The sequence below is a fragment of the Scyliorhinus torazame genome, chromosome 12 (genome assembly GCF_047496885.1).
Source record: "Scyliorhinus torazame isolate Kashiwa2021f chromosome 12, sScyTor2.1, whole genome shotgun sequence".
NCBI lineage: Eukaryota > Metazoa > Chordata > Chondrichthyes > Carcharhiniformes > Scyliorhinidae > Scyliorhinus > Scyliorhinus torazame.
The window spans coordinates 15,863,340-15,886,218 of NC_092718.1; the positions used below are offsets into that span (position 1 = coordinate 15,863,340).

A 22,879-nucleotide genomic window follows, 5' to 3' on the forward strand; every position below is an offset into this window, starting at 1 on the left:
TCCCCAGGAAGTTGACCATGTCCAAAAATCGGAGGACCGCTTCTGCATGGCCGTGATGGCTGCCACCTTGTCCGCATCCGGCCGCACACCCAACCGGGAGATGTGGTCCCCTAGGAACTTGAGTTCCGTCTGGCCGAAGGAACATTTGGCTCTGTTGAGGCGAAGGCCTTGGTCCCGTATTTGTTTAAAAATGCGCTGGAGGCGACTGATATGCTCCTGCGGGGTGGTGGTCCAAATGATGATGTCGTCAACATAGACGCGCACACCCTCAATGCCCTCCATCATTTGCTACATGATCTGGTGGAATACTTCTGATGCCGATATAATCCCAAACGGCATCCTGTTGTAGCAGTATCTGCCAAACGGGGTATTAAAGGTACACAGCTTTCTGCTGGACGTGTCTAGTTGAATTTGCCAGAATCCTTTCGAGGCTTCAAGTTTGGTGAAGATGTTGGCCCGAGCCATCTCGCACGTGATCTCCTCGCGCTTGGGGATAGGGTAATGCTCCCTCATTATGTTGCGATTCAGATCCTTTGGGTCAATGCAGATCCGGAGCTCGCCGGAAGGCTTCTTTACGCACACCATGGAATTGACCCAGTCGGTTGGTTCCGTCACTCTGGAGAGCACTCCTTGGTCCTGGAGGTCCTGCAGCTGCTGCTTGAGGCGGTCCTTGAGGGGTGCTGGGACTCTGCGAGGTGCATGAACCACAGTCGTGGCGTCTAGTTTGAGCAGGATTTTGTGTAAGTGTATGGAAGCGTGCCCATGCCTTCGAAAACGTCGCGGTGCTGGTCGATGATGGCATTGAGATGCGCCCTGAAGTTGGCATCCTGGAAGGCAGACGTGTCCTCTGGAGAGAGAGAGTATACTCGTTGAAAGAGGTTTAGGAGTTTGCACGTCTGTGCGCCTAGCAGAGAGTCCTTCAAGGAGCCCACGATCTCGAAGGGATGGATGGCTTTTCGCGAGTTGTGTGTCACTTCGAGTTGGCATGAACCGGTAGCAGGAATGACGTTACCATTGTAGTCCACTAGTTGGCAGGTCGACGGAAGAATGGTTGGTTTAACCCCAAGGGTCTGAAAGTCTGACCACGCTAGGAGATTAGCATGTGTGTGTGTCTGCACCATAATATACTGGTGTGTATTATGACAAAGCAGTTGTAAACTTTTTAAACTTCTAAGGTACTACCTTGTTTTTTTATGAATAAAAAGGCACCGGTTAATTTTTACATCTATAATCTTTCATATGTGTTGTCGTTCTGAAAACGTAACTAATATTTTAAAAAAATTTTTTAAGTGCCCAATTCTTGGGTTTTTTCCAATTAAGGGGCAATTTAGCATGGCCAATCTACCTATCCTGCACATCTTTGGGTTGTGAGGGTTAGACCTAAGAAGACATGGGGAGAATGTGCAAACTCCGCACGAACAGTGATCCAGGGCTGGGATCGAACCCGAGTCCTCGACGTCGTGAGGCAGCAATGCTAACCACTGCGCCACTGTGCTGCCCCTAACTATTCTCTCTTTTAAAGTGTTCTTAACCGTAAACAATGTTTTAACCAAACAAATTAAGCAAAATAACACCAGAATAGTTCTGGGATAAAATGGAAATTACAACTTACCTTTATATTAAAAAATGACTTTCAAGGAAAATGTCATGTTTCAATATGGCGGCAAGGTAGCACAGTGGTTAAAACTGTTACTTCACAGCTCCAGGTTCTCAGGTTTGATTCCTGCCTTGGGTCACTTACCCTTAGTGTCCAAAAAGGTTTGGTTGGGCTGCTGGGTTACAGGGATGGGGTGGAGATGTGGGCATTGTGAGGTGCTCTTTCCAAGAGCCGGTGCAAACTTGATGGGCCGAATGGCCTCCTTCTGCACTGTAAATTCTATGATTCATTTGAGATGTTTTCAGCTTCCATGCCTTTAGCATCTTGTTTTATGAACTAATAAGTTAATAACTTTAAAATAAAAAGCATCTTTTATAGATCAATTAAAAATATGTAATAATTACAAAAGGGTTTATGCTAATATTGTTCTCCCATCTTCAAAGATTAATTTTATATTTCTAGTCCGTCAAAAATACTGACTACCTCTTATAGTTATCACCCCCCAATAAGATTGAGGGGTCTTTTGCACACAGTATGCCAAATAGGTGCCCAGATCAGGAAATGTTCAAACCTGCTTTGAGATTCTGTGCTTAGGAATAGAATTCCATTTTCTATACAGATACAGGAAGTGAGAATGAGCTTACCAGCAAGCTTTTAAAATGTTTTAGTTCTTGGTTCAGTAATCAAGGTTTTTAGACTTTAATAGCCAAACCTAAATTCTAAATTTAGAGAACTTTATTGTGCTTTCAACTCAGTAATGCAATAGAGATAGAACATAGAACATAGAACAATACAGCGCAGTACAGGCCCTTCGGCCCACGATGTTGCACCGAAACAAAAGCCATCTAACCTACACTATGCCATTATCATCCATATGTTTATCCAATAAACTTTTAAATGCCCTCAATGTTGGCGAGTTCACTACTGTAGCAGGTAGGGCATTCCACGGCCTCACTACTCTTTGCGTAAAGAACCTACCTCTGACCTCTGTCCTATATCTATTACCCCTCAGTTTAAAGTTATGTCCCCTCGTGCCAGCCATATCCATCCGCGGGAGAAGGCTCTCACTGTCCACCCTATCCAACCCCCTGATCATTTTGTATGCCTCTATTAAGTCTCCTCTTAGCCTTCTTCTCTCCAACGAAAACAACCTCAAGTCCGTCAGCCTTTCCTCATAAGATTTTCCCTCCATACCAGGCAACATCCTGGTAAATCTCCTCTGCACCCGCTCCAAAGCCTCCACGTCCTTCCTATAATGCGGTGACCAGAACTGTACGCAATACTCCAAATGCGGCCGGACCAGAGTTCTGTACAGCTGCAACATGACCTCTCGACTCCGGAACTCAATCCCTCTACCAATAAAGGCCAACACTCCATAGGCCTTCTTCACAACCCTATCAACCTGGGTGGCAACTTTCAGGGATCTATGTACATGGACACCTAGATCCCTCTGCTCAGCCACACTTTCAAGAACTTTACCATTAGCCAAATATTCCGCATTCCTGTTATTCCTTCCAAAGTGAATCACCTCACACTTCTCTACATTAAACTCCATTTGCCACCTCTCAGCCCAGCTCTGCAGCTTATCTATATCCCTCTGTAACCTGCTACATCCTTCCACACTATCGACAACACCACCGACTTTAGTATCATCTGCAAATTTACTCACCCACCCTTCTGTGCCTTCCTCTAGGTCATTGATAAAAATGACAAACAGCAACGGCCCCAGAACAGATCCTTGTGGTACTCCACTTGTGACTGTACTCCATTCTGAACATTTCCCATCAACCACCACCCTCTGTCTTCTTTCAGCTAGCCAATTTCTGATCCACATCTCTAAATCACCCTCAATCCCCAGCCTCCGTATTTTTTGCAATAGCCTACCGTGGGGAACCTTATCAAACGCTTTGCTGAAATCCATATACACCACATCAACTGCTCTACCCTCGTCTACCTGTTCAGTCACCTTCTCAAAGAACTCAATAAGGTTTGTGAGGCATGACCTACCCTTCACAAAGCCATGCTGACTATCCCTGATCATATCATTCCTATCTAGATGATTATAAATCTTGTCCCTTATAATCCCCTCCAAGACTTTACCCACTACAGACGTGAGGCTCACCGGTCTATAGTTGCCGGGGTTGTCTCTGCTCCCCTTTTTGAACAAAGGGACCACATTTGCTGTCCTCCAGTCCTCTGGCACTATTCCTGTAGCCAATGATGACATAAAAATCAAAGCCAAAGGTCCAGCAATCTCTTCCCTGGCCTCCCATAGAATCCTAGGATAAATCCCATCAGGTCCCGGGGACTTATCTATTTTCAGCCTGTCCAGAATTGCCAACACCTCTTCCCTACGTACCTCAATGCCATCTATTCTATTAGCCTGGGACTCAGCATTCTCCTCCACAACATTATCTTTTTCCTGAGTGAATACTGACGAAAAATATTCATTTAGTATCTCGCCTATCTCTTCAGACTCCACACACAATTTCCCATCCCTGTCCTTGACTGGTCCTACTCTTTCCCTAGTCATTCGCTTATTCCTGACATACCTATAGAAAGCTTTTGGGTTTTCCTTGATCCTTCCTGCCAAATACTTCTCATGTCCCCTCCTTGCTCGTCTTAGCTCTCTCTTTAGATCCTTCCTCGCTACCTTGTAACTATCCATCGCCCCAACCGAAACTTCACACTTCATCTTCACATAGGCCTCCTTCTTCCTCTTAACAAGAGATTCCACTTCCCTGGTAAACCACGGTTCCCTCGCTCGACGCCTTCCTCCCTGTCTGACCGGTACATACTTATCAAGAACACGCAGTAGCTGATCCTTGAACAAGCCCCACTTATCCAGTGTGCCCAACACTTGCAGCCTACTTCTCCACCTTATCCCCCCCAAGTCACGTCTAATGGCATCATAATTGCCCTTCCCCCAGCTATAACTCTTGCCCTGCGGTGTATACTTATCCCTTTCCATCATTAACGTAAACGTCACCGAATTGTGGTCACTGTCCCCAAAGTGCTCTCCTACCTCCAAATCCAACACCTGGCCTGGTTCATTACCCAAAACCAAATCCAACGTGGCCTCGCCTCTTGTTGGCCTGTCAACATATTGTTTCAGGAAACCCTCCTGCACACACTGTACAAAAAACGACCCATCTATTGTACTCGAACTATATCTTTTCCAGTCAATATTTGGAAAGTTAAAGTCTCCCATAATAACTACCCTGTTACTTTCGCTCATATCCAGAATCATCTTCGCCATCCTTTCCTCTACATCCCTAGAACTATTAGGAGGCCTATAAAAAACTCCCAACAGCGTGACCTCTCCTTTCCTGTTTCTAACTTCAGCCAATACTACCTCGGAAGAAGAGTCCCCATCTAGCATCCTCTCCGCCACCGTAATACTGCTCTTGACTAGCAGCGCCACACCTCCCCCTCTTTTGCCTCCTTCTCTGAGCTTACTAAAACACCTAAACCCCGGAACCTGCAACATCCATTCCTGTCCCTGCTCTATCCATGTCTCCGAAATGGCCACAACATCGAAGTCCCAGGTACCAACCCACGCTGCCAGTTCCCCTACCTTGTTTCGTATACTCCTGGCATTGAAGTAGACACACTTCAAACCACCTACCTGAACGCTGGCCCCCTCCTGCGACGTCAAATCTGTGCTCCTGACCTCTATACTCTCATTCTCCCTTACCCTAAAACTACAATCCAGGTTCCCATGCCCCTGCTGCATTAGTTTAAACCCCCCCAAAGAGCACTAACAAATCTCCCCCCCAGGATATTTGTGCCCCTCAGGTTCAGATGTAGACCATCCTGTCTGTAGAGGTCCCACCTTCCCCAGAAAGAGCCCCAGTTATCCAAAAATCTGAAACCCTCCCGCCTGCACCATCCCTGTAGCCACGTGTTTAAATGCTCTCTCTCCCTATTCCTCATCTCACTATCACGTGGCATGGGCAACAACCCAGAGATAACAACTCTGTTTGTTCTAGTTCTGAGCTTCCATCCTAGCTCCCTGAAAGCCTGCCTGACATCCTTGTCCCCTTTCCTACCTATGTCGTTGGTGCCAATGTGGACCACGACTTGGGGCTGCTCCCCCTCCCCCCTAAGGACCCGGAAAACACGATCCGAGACATCACGTACCCTTGCACCTGGGAGGCAACATACCAAACGTGAGTCTCTCACGCTCCCACAAAATCTCCTATCTGTGCCCCTGACTATAGAGTCCCCAATTACTAATGCTCTGCTCCTCTCCCCCCTTCCCTTCTGAGCAACAGGGACAGACTCCGTGCCAGAGGCCCGTACCCCATGGCTTACCCCTGGTAAGTCGTCCCCCCCACAAGTATCCAAAGCGGTATACTTGTTTCTCAGGGGAACGACCGCAGGGGATCCCTGCACTGACTGTTTTTTCCCAGTCCCTCTTACAGTTACCCACCTATCTCCAATCTTTGGTGTAACTAATTCCCTGAAGCTGCTATCTATGACCCCTTCTGCCTCCCGAATGATCCGAAGTTCTTCCAACTCCAGCTCCAGTTCCCTAACTCGGTCTTGGAGGAGCTGGAGATGGCAGCACTTCCTGCAGGTAAAATCAGCAGGGACACTAACTGCATCCCTCACCTCAAACATCCTGCAGGAGGAACATTGTACTCCCTTCCCTGCCATTCCTCTAACTTTCTACCAAGATCTGGCTAACAACTAAATTAAATTTTTATAAAAAATAATAATAATATAATAAAAATATGGTACTTACCTCAGACCAATGGGTTTTATTATTAGGTTAGAGGAGGAGGGCGGGTGGGAGACACTACACGTGTAGTGTCTCGGGTGTCCTCTCCACCAGAATTTATTGGTGAGGGTCTTCCCAGACGTCCGCGGGTCGACTTCCTGATCCCGCCTAAAAAACTAATTTAAAGAAAAGAGAAAAAGTCTCAGCTCCTGCTGAAACTGACTCACCACTCACCAGCTGCTCTCACGCCGCCGAAATCGACTGGCCTGCCCCTGCAAAGAGAAGTGCTTTTAAAGGTTGACTTACCTCCCAGCACCCTCCTTCCGCAATGCTCCCGCTGAAACTGACTAACCAGCTGCTCTCACGCCACCGAAATCGACTGGCCTATTCCAACAATCCTCTGTGGTTAACACAAAGTCATAAATACCCTCTCAAAAATATTCCTGAAGCATCGCTGTGTGCATTATTTGCAACAAGAAAATCTTGGAATCTTTCAGGTTTTTCTTGCAATGGATACCCATTATGCAAGATATATTTTCTGTTTTCGAGTTCCCTCCCGCCTTCCTCTCAGGAAGCTGTTGCCTTCTGGATGCTGATTCCTTGCACAACTGTCGAGTTTGGTCATGGGGACAATACAGCAAGCCCAATCCTGATCCTACTTGATGGCTAAAAGTACATTTCCAACAGAAGTGACTGGATGATGACCAGGGATTATAAATAGTGACTAGTATTTTTCCCTTCCACATGCAGGGGTTGGTTTAGCACAGGGCTAAATCGCTGGCTTTTAAAGCAGACCAAGGCAGGCCAGCAGCGCGGGTCCAATTCCCGTACCAGCCTCCCCGAACAGGCGCCGGAATGTGGCGACTAGGGACTTTTCACAGTAACTTCATTTGAAGCCTACTTGTGACAATAAGCAATTTTAATTTCATTTTCATTTCATTTCAAACCTGGGGCACTGATTCCAGTTATGCCACCTTGACTGCAGCAATGGCTCAGGTGAGCTAACAGCATAGAGCAGGAACTGAATACCAGGTTATCTTTAAAAACAAATTCAAAACTGATGTGATACATATTTTGTAATTAAATATTGCTGAATTTTGTATTAACTCTTATCACTTGGTATGCCATGAGAGTGAAGCAAACAATCAACTGGGGGAAGGTGAAGAAAATCGAATTTGTTTTGGTGAGACAATCAATCAAGATTGACAAGTCCTTTAGCATACGATTTGTGGCATTGTATTTCTGCAATGAGATCAAACCACAGCATCCAATATATCCACAAAGAAAATCTTTCAGAAGGAACAATTACTTTCTTGTAAATAATTTCAGTTAAATGAACATTGCTTAATCTAGTCTTTTAAAGGACTCTCACTTCGTTTCCTGTTTACCAAAAATCACTTTAATATTTTTTTTATTTCTGATTCTTGTCCCTCAAGTTCCCCTGTCTAAAAAAAAAATATGATCCACGACCTCATTGATGCTTTGGAAAAGTTGCTGTTGTAACAGTTGTAATTGCGGGTGGGATTTACCGACCGTGTTTTGCAGCGGCGGAGGCGGCCTGCCAGCGGGATCTACCGACCGCTCTGTTATCAATGGGCTTTCCCGGTGACAGTATCCCTCGTCGCCGGGAAAGCCGTGCTTGGGTATGGGACCGGAACATCCCGCCGGCGTGAGCAACCGGTAAATTCTGCCCTACATCTCTGCCTTTGCTTAGTCTTTACTTCAGTTGCTTCAGTGTTGTATTCAGTAACTAAACAGGGTTGTGGCTTTCCTCCCCCCACTCCAAAATATTAGGCCATTAGAACTCAATGTAAAATATCTTTTCAAACAAAGCATCAAAATCGATGAAAAATCTTTGTAACTTTTTATTGCCTGTCTTCTTGCCTGTGAAATTTAACTAAAAGTGCTCTACTCACCTCACACAAAGCAAAATAAACTTTTCTACTTAATCACATTTAAAATTTTACCCTTACAAGTTACAATTTATTAATCCCACCAATGAATTCTGTAGTTAAGCATATTACTCGTCAATGCATTAGGATTAGCCTGCTTTCCTAATGGTACAAAAGATTAAAAACTGAAGGTTGAAATAGACTGGCTCTTTGTGCTTGTATTTATAATATTTTAATCTTTATTTTCATTTTATACTTTATCTTTTATCGACTATATCAGTTTTTCAGTGTTCAGTGTTGCAAGATAGAAGCACATGTTAAAAAAAATTCCCTGTGCATGCTTTCGAACCCCATTTCTATAATTTTCAGCTGCTAATTTTGGTGTCAGTCTCATTTCTTTCAAATGATTCATTTTTAACAAATTTGTAAATGGCCCTGATGTGTTCTGCAATTTAGTCAATTACTGTTTCAGCCTGCAAGCCACCTGGGAAACGGAACATACATGGCCTGAAGGTAATAATTTCAATAATTGTTTCAGTAAAGTTGGGAATGGATTTGTAATGCTGTGTTCCAGTTATTGAAATGTCATCTGAAAACCTTGGCTCTTCAAACTCTGACAAGCAGGGGGTCTCTTGTTATACAAAGTGGGGAATATTTCCCATGATTTAATCACACAGCTGTGAATTCTTGCCTGATTTCCATTGAAGCAATTAGAGTTACAAAATAGGTTAGCATTTTTAATTTTTTATATTAAAAGGTGGTTAAATTTTTGTAATGTACATTTTAATGAGGGACAAAAAGTGATATGATTAAAAAATTATGCTCATCATATGAACCTTCATAGCTCCAAAGAAAATAGAGCGAATTCTCAGCTTTCAGGCAAAAATATTCCAGAGTTGATCTGCACTACCTGTTGCACATGTGATCTGCAAGAAATACTGGGATGTGGCGAGAACAAGGGGGAGGAAGATAGCTATGCATTCTCTTTTACTGATTAAATGCACGAAGAGGGAAAAAGTTGAAAATGGATAGGACAAAACCAAAGTGTGCATGAAATAAAATATTTTTTCTTTCCTAGTTTATTTAGTTGAGTGCTAAAGCTGACTTCAGTGCCACTGAACTACAACTGGAAAAGAATCAGTCAGGATTTTTTTCTCCTGATTGCTATTCAGTGATAGTTTTAGAAAGTGTGCATGGACATCTGGTGAAGATAGACACTGGCACAGTTCTAATGGCGTCTATAGTAAAGAGCCTGCTGACACACTGTCTGCCTAGGCACTCTCTGTGTCTCTTTGGTTAGAGACAGGAGTGCCTGGAGCCATATCGAAGCAAAAGTTGTTAGGAGGGAAAAGATGGCCAAATATTTTAATTTCTTGCTGCTCTTCAGTTTCTGTGCGCAACATGGCAGATGTTGACCGGTGACTAACCGGCCCTCTTCTATAACTGCTTTACGATAGATTACAAGCCACGTATAAGTGATTTAAATAGAGCCAACCTATGTTTTTTGTTTCTTCCCCCCCCCCCCATACCTGTTTCAACCCGTCCACTGTGGGGGAACATATCCTTGTGTTCAGAATATCAGAATAATATCAGCTTTATATCGTGCCTTTTCTGTTTTAAAAAGAGCTCAAACTCATTTCATAACTGGGTTTGATTTTTTAAAAAAGAATGTCAATTCAGTAAAAATAACATTAGGAAGGGGAAACTAAGATTAGTAAACAGGAAGAGTTTTGAGAAAATTTTAAAAGGCAGAGACTTGAGGTGCAGAAGTAGGCAGGGTTTGAAAGTGTATTCCTAGCAGAGGACCAAAGTGGCTGAAGATTCAGGAACCAATGGTGGATTGAAAGGGAAGGAGGGATCTAAAGAAGGTCAGATTTAGAATAGTGGGGGCATGTAGAGTGAAGATTGAGTAAGTGGGGCAAATCCATGAAGGCATTTCTTAATGAGAGCAAGGATGTTGAAACTAATATGCTGGGAGATGGGGGGCCAGTTAGGACAAGATATTGGTGAACTGTTGAATTAGGACTGGGGTGTTGGGTAGGGAACAGGGTGTTGGAGTTTTTGGAAAATGGGGAATGGAGAAAGGGCAATAAAGCCTTGGCGTAGTCAAAGCTAGAGGTAACAAAGGTATGTCAAAAAGGACTGTCAGGGTTGCACGGTGGTGCAGTGGTTAGCACTGCTGCCCCACGGCGCCGAGGACCTGGGTACGCTCCCGGCCCTGGGTCACTGTGCGTGTGGAGTTTGCACATCCTCCCCGTGTATGCGTTGGGTCTCACCCCCACAACCCAAAGATGTGCAGGTGGATGGGTTGGCCATGCTAAATTGCCCCTTAATTGGAAAAAATGAATTGGATACTCTAAAATGTTTTTAAATTTAAGGACTGTAGAGGCATAGACATCGACAATAAAGTGATCTTGAAAATGCACAGGTTATACAGTTTATAGCTCATCTTTTGCTCTTATAGCACATGTACATGACTGGGTGTTAGAGATTAAAGAGATAAATAAGTAACTAGATAGTCTTGTTTAATGGTGTTGGTTAAGGGACAAACATTTGCCAATATGCAAAAAGGAATATAAATGTAAGTAGGAACTATTTTAATGGCAAAAGCATTAAACCATTTTTAGGGAGCTTTTTGTAGGTTTCCTGGGAGACCCATGGCCACTTAAATTATGTAATGCAAAAGTGACATCATAATACAACTTGATCAGATGGACATCACTGCTGTTTGCTTGAAAGCAAATAAAATAAAAGTTTGCAGACAATTTTGCACGAAGATGTAAATTTACAGAAGTGTGCAAGTTCAACTATTGGGAAAGACTGAACAGATTGGCTGCCTTGTTTCTAGCGAAGAGAAGGTTAAGAGTTTTTAAAATTATGAAGAGATTCGATAGATTAGGCATAGAGAAGGGAGAGGAGGGGAGGGGAGGAAAGTAGAGGGAATGGAAAGATCTGTTGATGGGGGCGAGTTGAAGTAAAGTGGGAAGAGGCTGTATGGACTAGAAACACTGGGATAAATCAGTTCAGTCAAATGGCATATGGAGATTGAATAGTGCTGAAAAGTGAGAAGCTTTTTGTCTTACACTCATCAGAACAAATGCAAGAATGACTAATTTGAAACAGTCTGAACAATTTATGCCACAGGAGGAAAGGCGAGCGGCTGTGTTGGTCAGGTAACTGATTGGTTAAGGGATTGCCATGGAGAAAGCAAGCAATGAGGAACTATAGGTTCTCCATGCTTCTGCGTAATTCAAAAAAGGCACAAGGCTTGAACATATTCCTTTTGTTTGCAGTAAATGGTCCCTGCGTTTGAACATATGCGACACCTGACACACCTTCATGTATTCCATCCCGTGCTCCAATTCACTTTTGAGATGAAGAAGATTTCCCTTTCCTCAGCAATCCACCTACCCTGCACATCTTTGTGTTGTGGGTGATGAGACCCACGCAGACTTGGGTAGAATGTGCAAACTCCACACGGACAGTGACCCGGGTTCGAACCCAGGTTCTCGACGCCGTGAGGCAGCAGTGCTAACCACTGTGCCACCCTGCCGCCCTCTTTTCGCAATCTTATAAACAGGGCTCTAGTTATTTTCGCAACTTTGAAGTCCAACACTGAAATAGAACACATCAGAGCTATCTTTCAGGGCAATGGCTATGCTGATCAAAACATTGTTCGCTGTATATAGAAGAAGCTTGCAAATGTGCCAAAGGCTGCCACTTTCAAACCTGAAAAGTGCTTGGTCTTACTGAAATTACCCTGGGAAAAACAAAGGACCTTGAAAATTTGAACAGGTTAACAAAGCCATTTCATTCTGCTACTGCGCAATGGAGTGGTATTTTCCACCTACTGGGAGCTACTGTCTGTCCAAAATTCCTAATACACCATTGAGCAACGCCATGTACGAATTACATGAACACGGAGCAGGAGTAGACCACATGGCCCATTGAGCCATCTGTGCCATTCAATACCATTGTGACTGATCCTGGGCTTCAACTCTATTTCCCTGCTTGTTCTCTATACCTCTCGATTGCCTGAGGGGCCTAAAATCTGTCTCTTCCCCCAACCTTAATTGTATTCAACGATGGAGCATCCACAACCCTCTGGGGAAGTAAATTTAATTTTCCCTCTCCTCAGTCCTAAATCGGCTCCTTATCCTAAGACTGTGCCACTGCGTTTTAGATTTCCCTACCAGCGGAAACAATATCTCAGCGTCTACCTTACTTGGTGCCTTCAGAATCTTGAAGATTTCAATGAGATCGCCTCTCTTTCTTCTAAACTCCAAAACATAGACCCAGTCTGCTCAGCCTCACATCATAGGACAACCTCCTCATCCCAATTTAGTGAACCTTCGCTGTACCGTCTCTAATGCAGTACATCTCTTCTTAAATGTAGAGACCCAAACTCCAGATGTGGTCTCACCAAAATCCTGTACAACTCTAGCAAGATTTCCTTAATTCTGTCCTGCAATCTCCTTGCAATAAAGGTCAATATGCAATTTGCCTTCCAAATTGCTTACTATACCTGTATGTTAACTTTTTTGCGATTCTTGGATGAGCACACTTCTTGAACATGAACACTTAAATATTCAACTCTTCTATTCTTTCGACCTAAGTGATTAACTCCACACTTCCCTAGATTCTAATCCACCTGCCATCTTGTCGTCCACGCTCCATGTTCCTTTTCAGCTATGAGGAGATGTCACTAACCCTGGCACCAGGAAGCCAACATAACCATTGGAGATCCTGGTTGCAGCTACGGCAAACAGTATCTATCCCCTGACTACTGTCTCCTATAATTTCCAGATTCCTCTTCATAATAATAATCGCTTATTGCCACAAGTAGGCTTCAAAGAAGTTACTGTGAAAAGCCCCTAGTCGTCACATTCCGGCGCCTGTTCGGGGAGGCCAGTACGGGAATTGAACCCGCGCTGCTGGTCTTGTTCTGCATTACAAGCCAGCTGTTTAGCCCACTGTGCTAAACCAGTACTCCCCCAACCCCCACTTGAATGGCATCCTTCACCATGGTGCCATGGCTAATTTCCTCATCCACCTTACAGTCCATCTTGTCCACGCTTATAACAAGCACCTCGTTGCCGTTGCGCAAGGTAAGGGCTGAGGACCCTCCATCACTACCTGCTGGATCCCCCACCTGCTTGACTCAGCCACATCATCCTGTCCCTGACCCATGATCAACTCTAAAGATCTGCCCAGCCTAAGGAGTGTAACCGCTTTCCAGTTAACTTTCCCCCTCCCTGATGCATCACAGTGACTATAGTTCTGCCTCCAGCTCACTGACTCTGAGCTAAAGCTCCTCAAGCCACCGACACTTACTGTAGATGTGTTTGCCCTGGATAACATTGATTTCCAGGAACTCTCATATTCCGTCTTATTTTAAAAATTAATTAATTTTAATTAATAAACCTTACTACTCCCAATAAGCTTTATTACTGCTTCTGCAAAACCCTTACTACTAATAAAAACCTACAGATACCAATAAATTGTACTAGTTCTCAACAAGATAAACAAGCAAAATGCTCACTGACGAATCACTTATCTGGTTCTCTGCTGCATCACACTTGATTTTCTCCGAATGTAGACAATCCACATACTAAGCCCCGCCACTAACACTTTTTGAAGCCTTTTGGTTTGGTCCGGGTCTAGTATGATTCCAGATACCTAGTAGGCTGTACATCCGCACAATTGGTTGATTAATTTAGATAACATATCCCTCCGGCTGGTCGTGATTGGCAGAGTACAGACTGTACTCGATGTGCTTAAAAAATCAAAAACAAAACATCTACTGTTTGATGTGATTCCACGATTCTGAATGCGCTAATAGCTACACTAACAACCAGTTTGAGATAATCAGTCAAACACACAAATTAGGGACAGGGGTAGATCACTTGGCCTCTTGAGCCTCCTCTGCCATTTAATAAGATCATTGCTGATCTGATTGTAACCTCAACTCCACATTCCTACCATCTCCCTATGACTTTAACTCCCTCATTTATCAAGAATCTGTATAGCTCTGCCTTAAAAATATTCAAAGACTCCCTTTCACCAGCTTTTGACAAAGGACCAGCTTTTGAGGACTCACGACCCTCCAAGAAAGAAATTCACCTTGTCTCTGTCTTAAATCCTTATTTCTCTGACATGGCTCATTTATGCTTGCGAGAAACAACATACATTCATACGCAGGGCTGTGTAATCAAAAGGAATATATTCAAGGCCTGCATCTTATTCAAATTACCTGGGAATTTTGGGAGCATATAATTCCTTCTTACTTTCTTCATGGCAACTCCTCGGCCAATCAGAATCAACTTGGCAACCAATCAGCACCCCTTTTCTGTCATATAAATTGTGCGATTGTTTGAATTTGGCATTTTTGCATTTGTTCTAAGAACATAAGAACTAGGAGCAGGAGTAGGCCATCTGGCCCCTCGAGCCTGCTCCGCCATTCAATGAGATCATGGCTGATCTTTTGTGGACTCAGCTCCACTTTCCCGCCCGAACACCATAACCCTTAATCCCATTATTCTTCAAAAAACTATTTATCTTTATCTTAAAAACATTTAATGAAGGAGCCTCTACTGCTTCACTGGGCAAGGAATTCCATAGATTCACAACCCTTTGGGTGAAGAAGTTCCTCCTAAACTCAGTCCTAAATCTACTTCCCCTTATTTTGAGGCTATGCCCCCTAGTTCTGCTTTCACCCGCCAGTGGAAACAACCTGCCCGCATCTATCCTATCTATTCCCTTTGTAATTTTATATATTTCTATAAGATCCCCCCTCAGCCTTCTAAATTCCAACGGGTACAGTCCCAGTCTACTCAACCTCTCCTCGTAATCCAACTCCTTCTGATGAATAAAAGCCGAAAAGCTTCAGCAACACGTCTCTCTTTACAGCGCTATTTAAATTCTAGACATTAAAAATGTTATGCATCGCAATTAGAAAATTATTTTCAGGAGTTTGGGCATGATTTAACAAAAGAAAACAGGGTTCCATTGTGGGAGGGTTTCGTGGGCTGTTTCAGTGCTGGGAATGAGACCGCACTTACCTTCATTTCCTGCACTGAGGATCTCCGCTCGCCAGTTCAAGAAGAGATCAGGGTGCATTTTTTAAATGGAGCCCTGATATCTCGAATTCCCAATGCGACCCCCTGACCACCCCCCCCCCCCACACACACACTTAGCAATTGAAGGGGACCTCGAACCCCCTGCATCCCACCTCATGTGGTGCCGGGCTGGCATCTGGTAGCATTGCCAGTCTGCCCTGGTGGCAGTGCCAGGGTGCCACCCTGCCCAGAGGCCGACCACCTGGGAGCCTCTGATCACCTGGGACACTTAAATATGTACATTTTAGTCCTGCCCATTGTGGGCGGGATCCAGATCCTGATGCCCCACAAAGTCCCGTTAGATCTTGGATGCGTAGCGAGCTGGGCCTCTTGCGAGATTTACCGGCAGTGCCGCATCTTGAATCAGGCACGGCCGTTAGATTTCACCCTCTGGTTTTTTAAGATGAACAAAAAAATTGTTCTTTAATGTTTTAATTCCTTTTTGCAGATAATTCTGCAACTGAGAATTCTAGTTACCATCTATCTCTTTTTTTTTCTTTTGAACCGGCTACATTTATTTTTAATGTAAGTTGTACAGTTGAAATTCATTTTTTTGCTGGCTTCTGCATCCATTTTATCAAACTCTTCCACCTGATATTAATATCAAAATTGAATCATTTCTTAAACTCTCTCTTCAGCTGAAAAGCCTCCAGAGCTTTTCAGTAAAATTCATCACCACCAGCAGGAAGAAGAATGTTACTGAAATGAATGTAATGTATGGAAAAACTACAATTCATCTGGTGGAGGATAAGCACATGAAATAGTGTAACCAATTTTCTATACAGATGGTGACTGCCCTATGTTTCAAACATTTTCTATTTTTATTCCTGGAGTAAATATACCCCTCCTACCTATTTGATGTAGAGTCCACACGTTGGAACTTATTTACCTTGAGGAATGATGAAATCTATTTCCCTGTCCCTGCCCTCTGGCTTTCACTGGTAAACGTTGACAACCATAAAGCTGGTGTCAACCAATCTCCTTGGGACCGATAGAAGCTTGGAGTCACGGCCCAGTGGTGTTAAAATGACATTTTTGAGTTGCGCCTAAAAGTCTTATGTGAGTAAGAATGTATTAGAAAAGTAAGCATAATCAGTGAAGAGTGAATCTTTGTTGTTTCAGTGATTCAGAAGTATATGATAGCACTTTTTTGAAGTCCTTACTTGACTTTTCAAGTTACAGTGATATTTACTTTTCAGATATTTACTTTTCAAAAATCTATCGGAATGGCTACCAGACACCTGGTTATCTAACTTGTGGATATTTGTTATTGTTCTGCCTGATGTAATCTCAACAGTACTCCATAGATGTGAATGACCATATCCAAATCAAGTTCAAGACCAATTATGATTAATTTAAATGATCTAACTGTATTCATTGATTGTAATTTTAATTATTTGAATTCTTATTTTTTTTGCAGGTCTCATACTAACATAAGTCAGTCTTCCTGTTTATCTTGGTCTGCCGATACTTTCTTGTGTGATTTTAAATGTAATTTCTCATTGCTGCATTGTGATTTGTGTATGCAAATGCACAATATGTTAACTTAAAAAGAAACAAAGTGGAGCAAGGTGGTATGGCATATTGGTACACCATTGTGCCTGGTTGTGAGCTTGTGCACAGACTTCCCTATATTCAGACAGGCGATGGTCATGGACACAAGATGGAGGTGGGGTGTGTTGCTGGCCAGAAGGAGGGTGCAAGTTCCAGTGTGATTGACTTCTGGGACTCCCATTGCTGAAAACCGAGTGTACCATCCAAAATTTTAAGGAATAGGTGGCACTGTCTCGAACGAATGCTGTAGAGCACTTTTGGTAATCTCAATGTCTGATAACTGCTCAAATATGAGATTTATAGTATCAGCGTTGCCATTGCCCCGAGCAGCCATGTCAGCAGCAGATCCATACAAAGCTGGTGGACAACATGAAGGGAACCCTATGAATACAACATATGGTTAGAGCATTTTGAAATACATGAAGCAAAAATGTCTGTTTAAAATATGCTGATATTGATTTTAATATCTTTTTTCCGTGGTGTCCTAGAACAGAAGCATTAAGTAAAGCTTATTCTTATATCTAAGAAGACTCGGTGATTTAGTACGCTAACATCATGTACAAATAGAATTCGCAGCCGATCGCATGCCTAGCAACAAGCCAATTAACCTTCAGATGGAAATGAGAAATCTGTGGTAAATTACAGGTTAATTAGACTGCTGTCCTCAGCCCATGAATGACTGATAAAAACTCCCTTTATCTGCCTGCAGGTAAATACACGGGCAGGGTCCTCTAATAATAGCTGCCCAGCAGTCACAGAAGGCCTGTCGAACAATAGGTAAGAGTCAAGAGCAGAATCAAAAACGGCTTATGAGATATGTTCTCTGCATGATAACTAATGGTGCTAGATTCAAAACTGTTATACTATATAATTTTAGAAGTGTTACTGCTGGGAATTCTTAGCAAAAATGAGAAGAAGACTATTATAAAGGGCAAGTGATGTTGGAATTAATATTTATAATTTCTTCTGTCATCTCAACTATTACTCATTTAAATATCTAAGATCCAGTGTTCTATTTTCTGTATTGCAAGATTTGTGTTGGTATGTTTTAAGATTTTTAAAAATACTTGAGACGAATTTCAATCTCAAATCAGAGAAGTACAAATTATTGAATAAACTCCGCATTAAAATTTGATAGTTGTATTTTGTTTTCCAACTGATTTTCCTCTACCCTCCTGTCCATCTTACAGGAGTATATTTTCATGGGTATGTATTGCCCTCTAAAAGTTTGGTCACGTTGGCATTCTTCAAATATAAGCCTTGATGGTAGTTGCTATTGGGCTAGTCAACTGCAGATAATGTCACTGGTGTGCTTGTCCTGTTCACATTGGCAAGCACATATTCCAGCAGGGGTCATGGGAGAGCACTCGTGAGGAAGAAATCTAGCTGATGTTTATCTTCTTAGATCCTGAGGCCAAATATAATATCCCTGCTATTACCCTCATTGAGGTTATTTAGCTCAACACCTCAAGAGCTTTCTAGCCTGTATGACTCAGTTTCCCACTAGGCAGTTAACTTACAGTTGAGAGTAAAAGGGTCTCTTTTTTGAAAATCATTATTTGTTTCTAGAGTGCTTGGGGAAGGGACACCTTCTATAATAATAATAATCATCATTATTAGTGTCACAAATAGGCTTACATTACACTGCGATGAAGTTACTGTGAAAAGCCCCTAGTCGCCACACTCCGCCGCCTGTTCGGGTACACAGAGGGAGAATTCAGAATGACCAATCCACCTCACAAGCACATCGTTCGAGACTTGTGGGAGGAAACCGGAGCACCCGGAGGAAACCCACGCAGACACGGGGAGAACGTGCAGACTCCGCACAGACAGTGACCCAAGCTGGGAATCGAACCTGGGACCTTGATGCTGTGAAGCAACAGTGCGAACCACCATGCTATAATGCATAAAGATACAGTGAAAGAATGCTTTGCCATTTTTCTGATATCATGTAGTTCTGATTTGTGGATTAAATGCAAACAGCGATTCGTGCTTTATTTATCCAAAAATAATTAATTACACAAATTAGCTTATTGATGATTATTTCTTTGAGTTCAATGGAATTCATGTTCTGTACTGTTGTGTTAATTAGTTTAGATTGTGTATTTTTATGTAGATATATCCATTTATATAACTGCCTTTGCTTTTTTTCCCCATCAGCTTGAAGAAATCCTCTGCTGAACTTAAGAAAATACTGGCAAATGGACAGGTAGGTGGGTGATGGAAGCTGCATGCAAGTATAATTTCAGTATGTTTAATTGATATCTAATTTGCTGTGAATAATAGGTTGGAGAAGTGTACTGAAAACTAAACAAGATGAATGAGTTCAGTCACACTGTGGATGGTGTCTGAATCCAAGTGTGTGTTAGTTTTGGAATAAATGCCCTGATTTTAAAATAGAACTATATTCTAAGAAATTACTTTTGTATTTGTGTTCAGTCCATCAGCTGCTGAAACCTTCATCAAAAAATGTAACTTTTTCGGGCGGCATGTTGGCGCAGTGGTTAGCACTGTTGCCTCACGGCACCAAGGTCCCAGATTCGATCCCGGCTCTGGGTCACTGTCCGTGTGGAGTTTGCACATTCTCCCAGTATTTGCGTAGGTTTTGCCCCCACAACCCAAAAATGATGTGCAGGGTAGGTGGATTGGCCACGCTAAATTGCTCCTTAATTGTGAAAAAAATGAATTGGGTACTTTAAATTTAATTTAAAAATTTAACTACTTCAAATGCTCTCCTAGCAGATCTGCCATCCTCAAACCTCCATAAATGACATTGAATCCAACAGTGATCAATCACCCCTGTTTTTTGCTGATCTACAATATGGTTGCTGATATGGTTTATCATCTTGGAATAATGGTATTACACAAGGAATAATGACGTAATTTTGAGGTAGAATTGGAAGTGGTACGCAAAAGTGAAATTTGAGCAATCAAATATTTTTTATCTGAGTCATGCGATATGATTAACTCCGCAAAGTCTGGTCACCTATAATGTTTTACAAGGTATAATGTGCAGTTAATGAGATGACTTCCCTTTCTGCTCTCCATGTTCCCCACCATTTTGTTTCCCCATTAGTCATTGAGAAATGATTACAGGGGAGCATTAGGCACCTTGCGGTATCTTACCTAGGTGGCAATTCTTAACAATTGAATGTAGATAGTCAACGTTGGCATTTTATTTTAAAATGGGGACATTCCCACCAAGCATGATTGTGTATTCCCTTGGTGTCTACGCTTTCATTTTCCCACACAAATCACAGGAATTTTATTTCTTCTTGGATCTACGTTATCTACAACGGTCATGTTCTACTATCATAACAACTTGCATTTATATATGCCTTTAAAATGGGAAACCGTCCCAAGCTGCTGCACAGGAGTGCATTATGACAATAATTGTCACTGAAGGCCATATCAGAAGGGGCTGGTTTAGCGCAGGGCTAAATTGCTGGCTTTGAAAGCAGACCAAGGCAGGCCAGCAGCACGGTTCAATTCCCGTACCAGCCTCCTCGAACAGACGCCGGAATGTGGCGACTAGGGGCTTTTCACAGTAACTTCATTTGAAGCCTACTTGTGACAATAAGTGATTTTCATTTCATTTCATTTTCATTTCAGGATGGGTGACTCAAAGTTTGATCAAAAGATAAATTTTATGTAGGGACTTGGGAGGGGAGAAAAAAGGAAAGACAGAGAAGTTAGGAAGGTAATTTCTAATCTTATGGCCTGGACTGCTGAAGGCAATAGTGGTACAAAGGGATGGGCGGCATGGTAGCACTGTGGGTAGCACTGTTGCTTCACAGCTCGAGGGTCCCAGGTTCGGTTCCCGGCTTGGGTCACTGTCTGTGTGGAGTCTGCACATTCTCCCTATGCGTGGGTTTCCTCCGGGTGCTCCGGCTTCCTCCCACAAGTCCCAAAAGACGTGCTGTTAGGTAATTTGGACATTCTGAATTCTCCCTCTGTGTAACCGAACAGGCGCCGGAGCGTGGCGACTAGGGACTTTTCACAGTAACTTCATTGCAGAGTTAATGTAAGCCTACTTGTGACAATAAAGATTATTATTATTGTACAATAGATAGGATAGATGCGGGCAGTTTGTTTCCATTGGCGGGTGAAAGCAGAACTAGGGGGCATAGCCTCAAAATGAGGGGAAGTAGATTTAGGACTGAGTTTAGGAGGAACTTCTTCACCCAAAGGGTTGTGAATCTATGGAATTCCTTGCCCAGTGAAGCAGTAGAGGCTCCTTCATTAAATGTTTTTAAGATAAAGATAGATAGTTTTTTGAAGAATAAAGGGATTAAGGGTTATGGTGTTCGGGCCGGAAAGTGGAGCTGAGTCCACAAAAGATCAGCCATGATCTCATTGAATGGCGGAGCAGGCTCGAGGGGCCAGATGGCCTACTCCTGCTCCTAGTTCTTATGTTCTTATGTACAAGCATGCATAAGAGTCGGGCATTGGAGAAATGTACAGTACTTGAAGGATTGTAGAGATGGAGGAGATGTGATAATTGAGGGCATGGAGGAATGTGAATGAGCATGATCATTTTAAAATTGGGAAGTTGGCTGACCAGGTACCATATGTAGGGGGGAAGAGAACAGAGGGAAGTCATCTAATAACTTCACATTATTAAACCTTATATTAAAGTGTAAGTGCTCAGACTTTGAGGACTTAATCATATCACATGGTTCAGGAAACACATGGTGATGGATAAGCTAGACTTAGTGCAGTTCAGATGATGGCTAGCAGAGTTCTGGATGAGCTTGACACTATGGAGGGTGAAAGATGGGATGCCAGCCAGGACAGTATTGAAGTAGTCAAGGCTGAAGGTATCAAAAGCATGAATAAGACTTTAGAGCAGTCAAACTGAGGTAGGAGTGGAGGTAGGCAGCATTACAGATGGAAATTAAGATCTTTATGGCATAGAACCCCAACAGTGCAGAAGGAGGCCATTTGGCCCATTGAGTCTCCGCTGACCTAGATGGGGAGATGGTTTGCAAGGGCAGAAGGGGTCATGGGTGAGATTATGATGAGGGGTTGATGATGGTAGATTTAAAAAGGAGGGTGCACAGTACCTCTGCAGAGGGAACAATTCATAATATCAGCTGGTGTACGAGTTAGGAACGGAAGTTGAGTGGCTACAAGTTCAGTGGAAATAGTGTCAAGAAAAAGAGGAGTTGAGCCTCATGTACAAGGTGTGTTCAGAAAAGCCATGCAATGAGTTAGAAAAAAATTAACGAATGATGCCAGTTCAAAGCCAGGGTAACCTTGACTTGGTGGTTAAGGGGAAGAGAGTGATGTGGCAAAGGCAGCTCAACAGATTATCAGTAAGATTGAGACCAAAAAGTCAAGCAGCAGTATTTCTTGTTGCAGGTGAAGGTACAAGGGTCACAAAGGAGATGGTGGGTAATGGAGAAAAAAAGCAAGATACGTGGGATGATCGTGAACTCCTACAGTGCAGAGGGAGGCCATTTTAGCCTATCGACTCTGTACCGACCCTCCGAGAGAGGACTCTACCTAGCCCCACTCCCCTGCCTCCATCCCCTCAACCTAACCTATACATCTCTGGACACAAAGGGGCAAATTAGCATGGTCAATCCACCTGACCTGCACACCTTTGGACTGGGAGAGGAAACCGGAGCACACAGAAGAAACCCACCCAGGCATGGGGTGGAGGTGCAGACTCTACAAAGACAGTCACCCACGGTCGGAATCAAACCCAGGTCCCTGGCACTGTGATGCAGCGGTGCTAACCACAATGCCGCCCTTAGAGTAATTAACGTTTTGGTAAAGGAGAGCATATATCATCTTTGCACTTCAAGTAACTAATAGACCAAGATGGAGACGGTAGCAGGCATAATGATCGAAGTGGAGACAAATAAGTTAATTTCTAGGCCAAAAGCATCAAAGGTGATGGTGGGGTCTGATTGAGCAGATTGTTAGGTGCTGAATGAAAACATGGACCAATTGCTAGATGGCATGGAGTTTCAAAGTGTAGAGC

At 43.1% G+C, this 22,879-nt stretch overlaps 1 protein-coding gene across 18 annotated transcripts in view; it reads left to right on the top strand.

Moving 5' to 3' along the window:
• Nucleotides 1–22,879, top strand: part of map2k5 (mitogen-activated protein kinase kinase 5) — a 426,928-nt gene that overhangs the window by 121,692 nt on the left and 282,357 nt on the right. For all 18 annotated transcript variants that reach the window (XR_011933854.1, XM_072470457.1, XM_072470459.1 and 15 more), the window contains 3 exons: nt 8,688–8,728; nt 17,597–17,664; nt 19,048–19,096. Coding sequence is in view for 17 of the 18 variants with exons in the window: in XM_072470457.1 (XP_072326558.1) it covers nt 8,688–8,728; nt 17,597–17,664; nt 19,048–19,096 (158 nt within the window). In the remaining variant the exon portion in view is untranslated. The remainder of the gene's footprint in view (nt 1–8,687; nt 8,729–17,596; nt 17,665–19,047; nt 19,097–22,879) is intronic.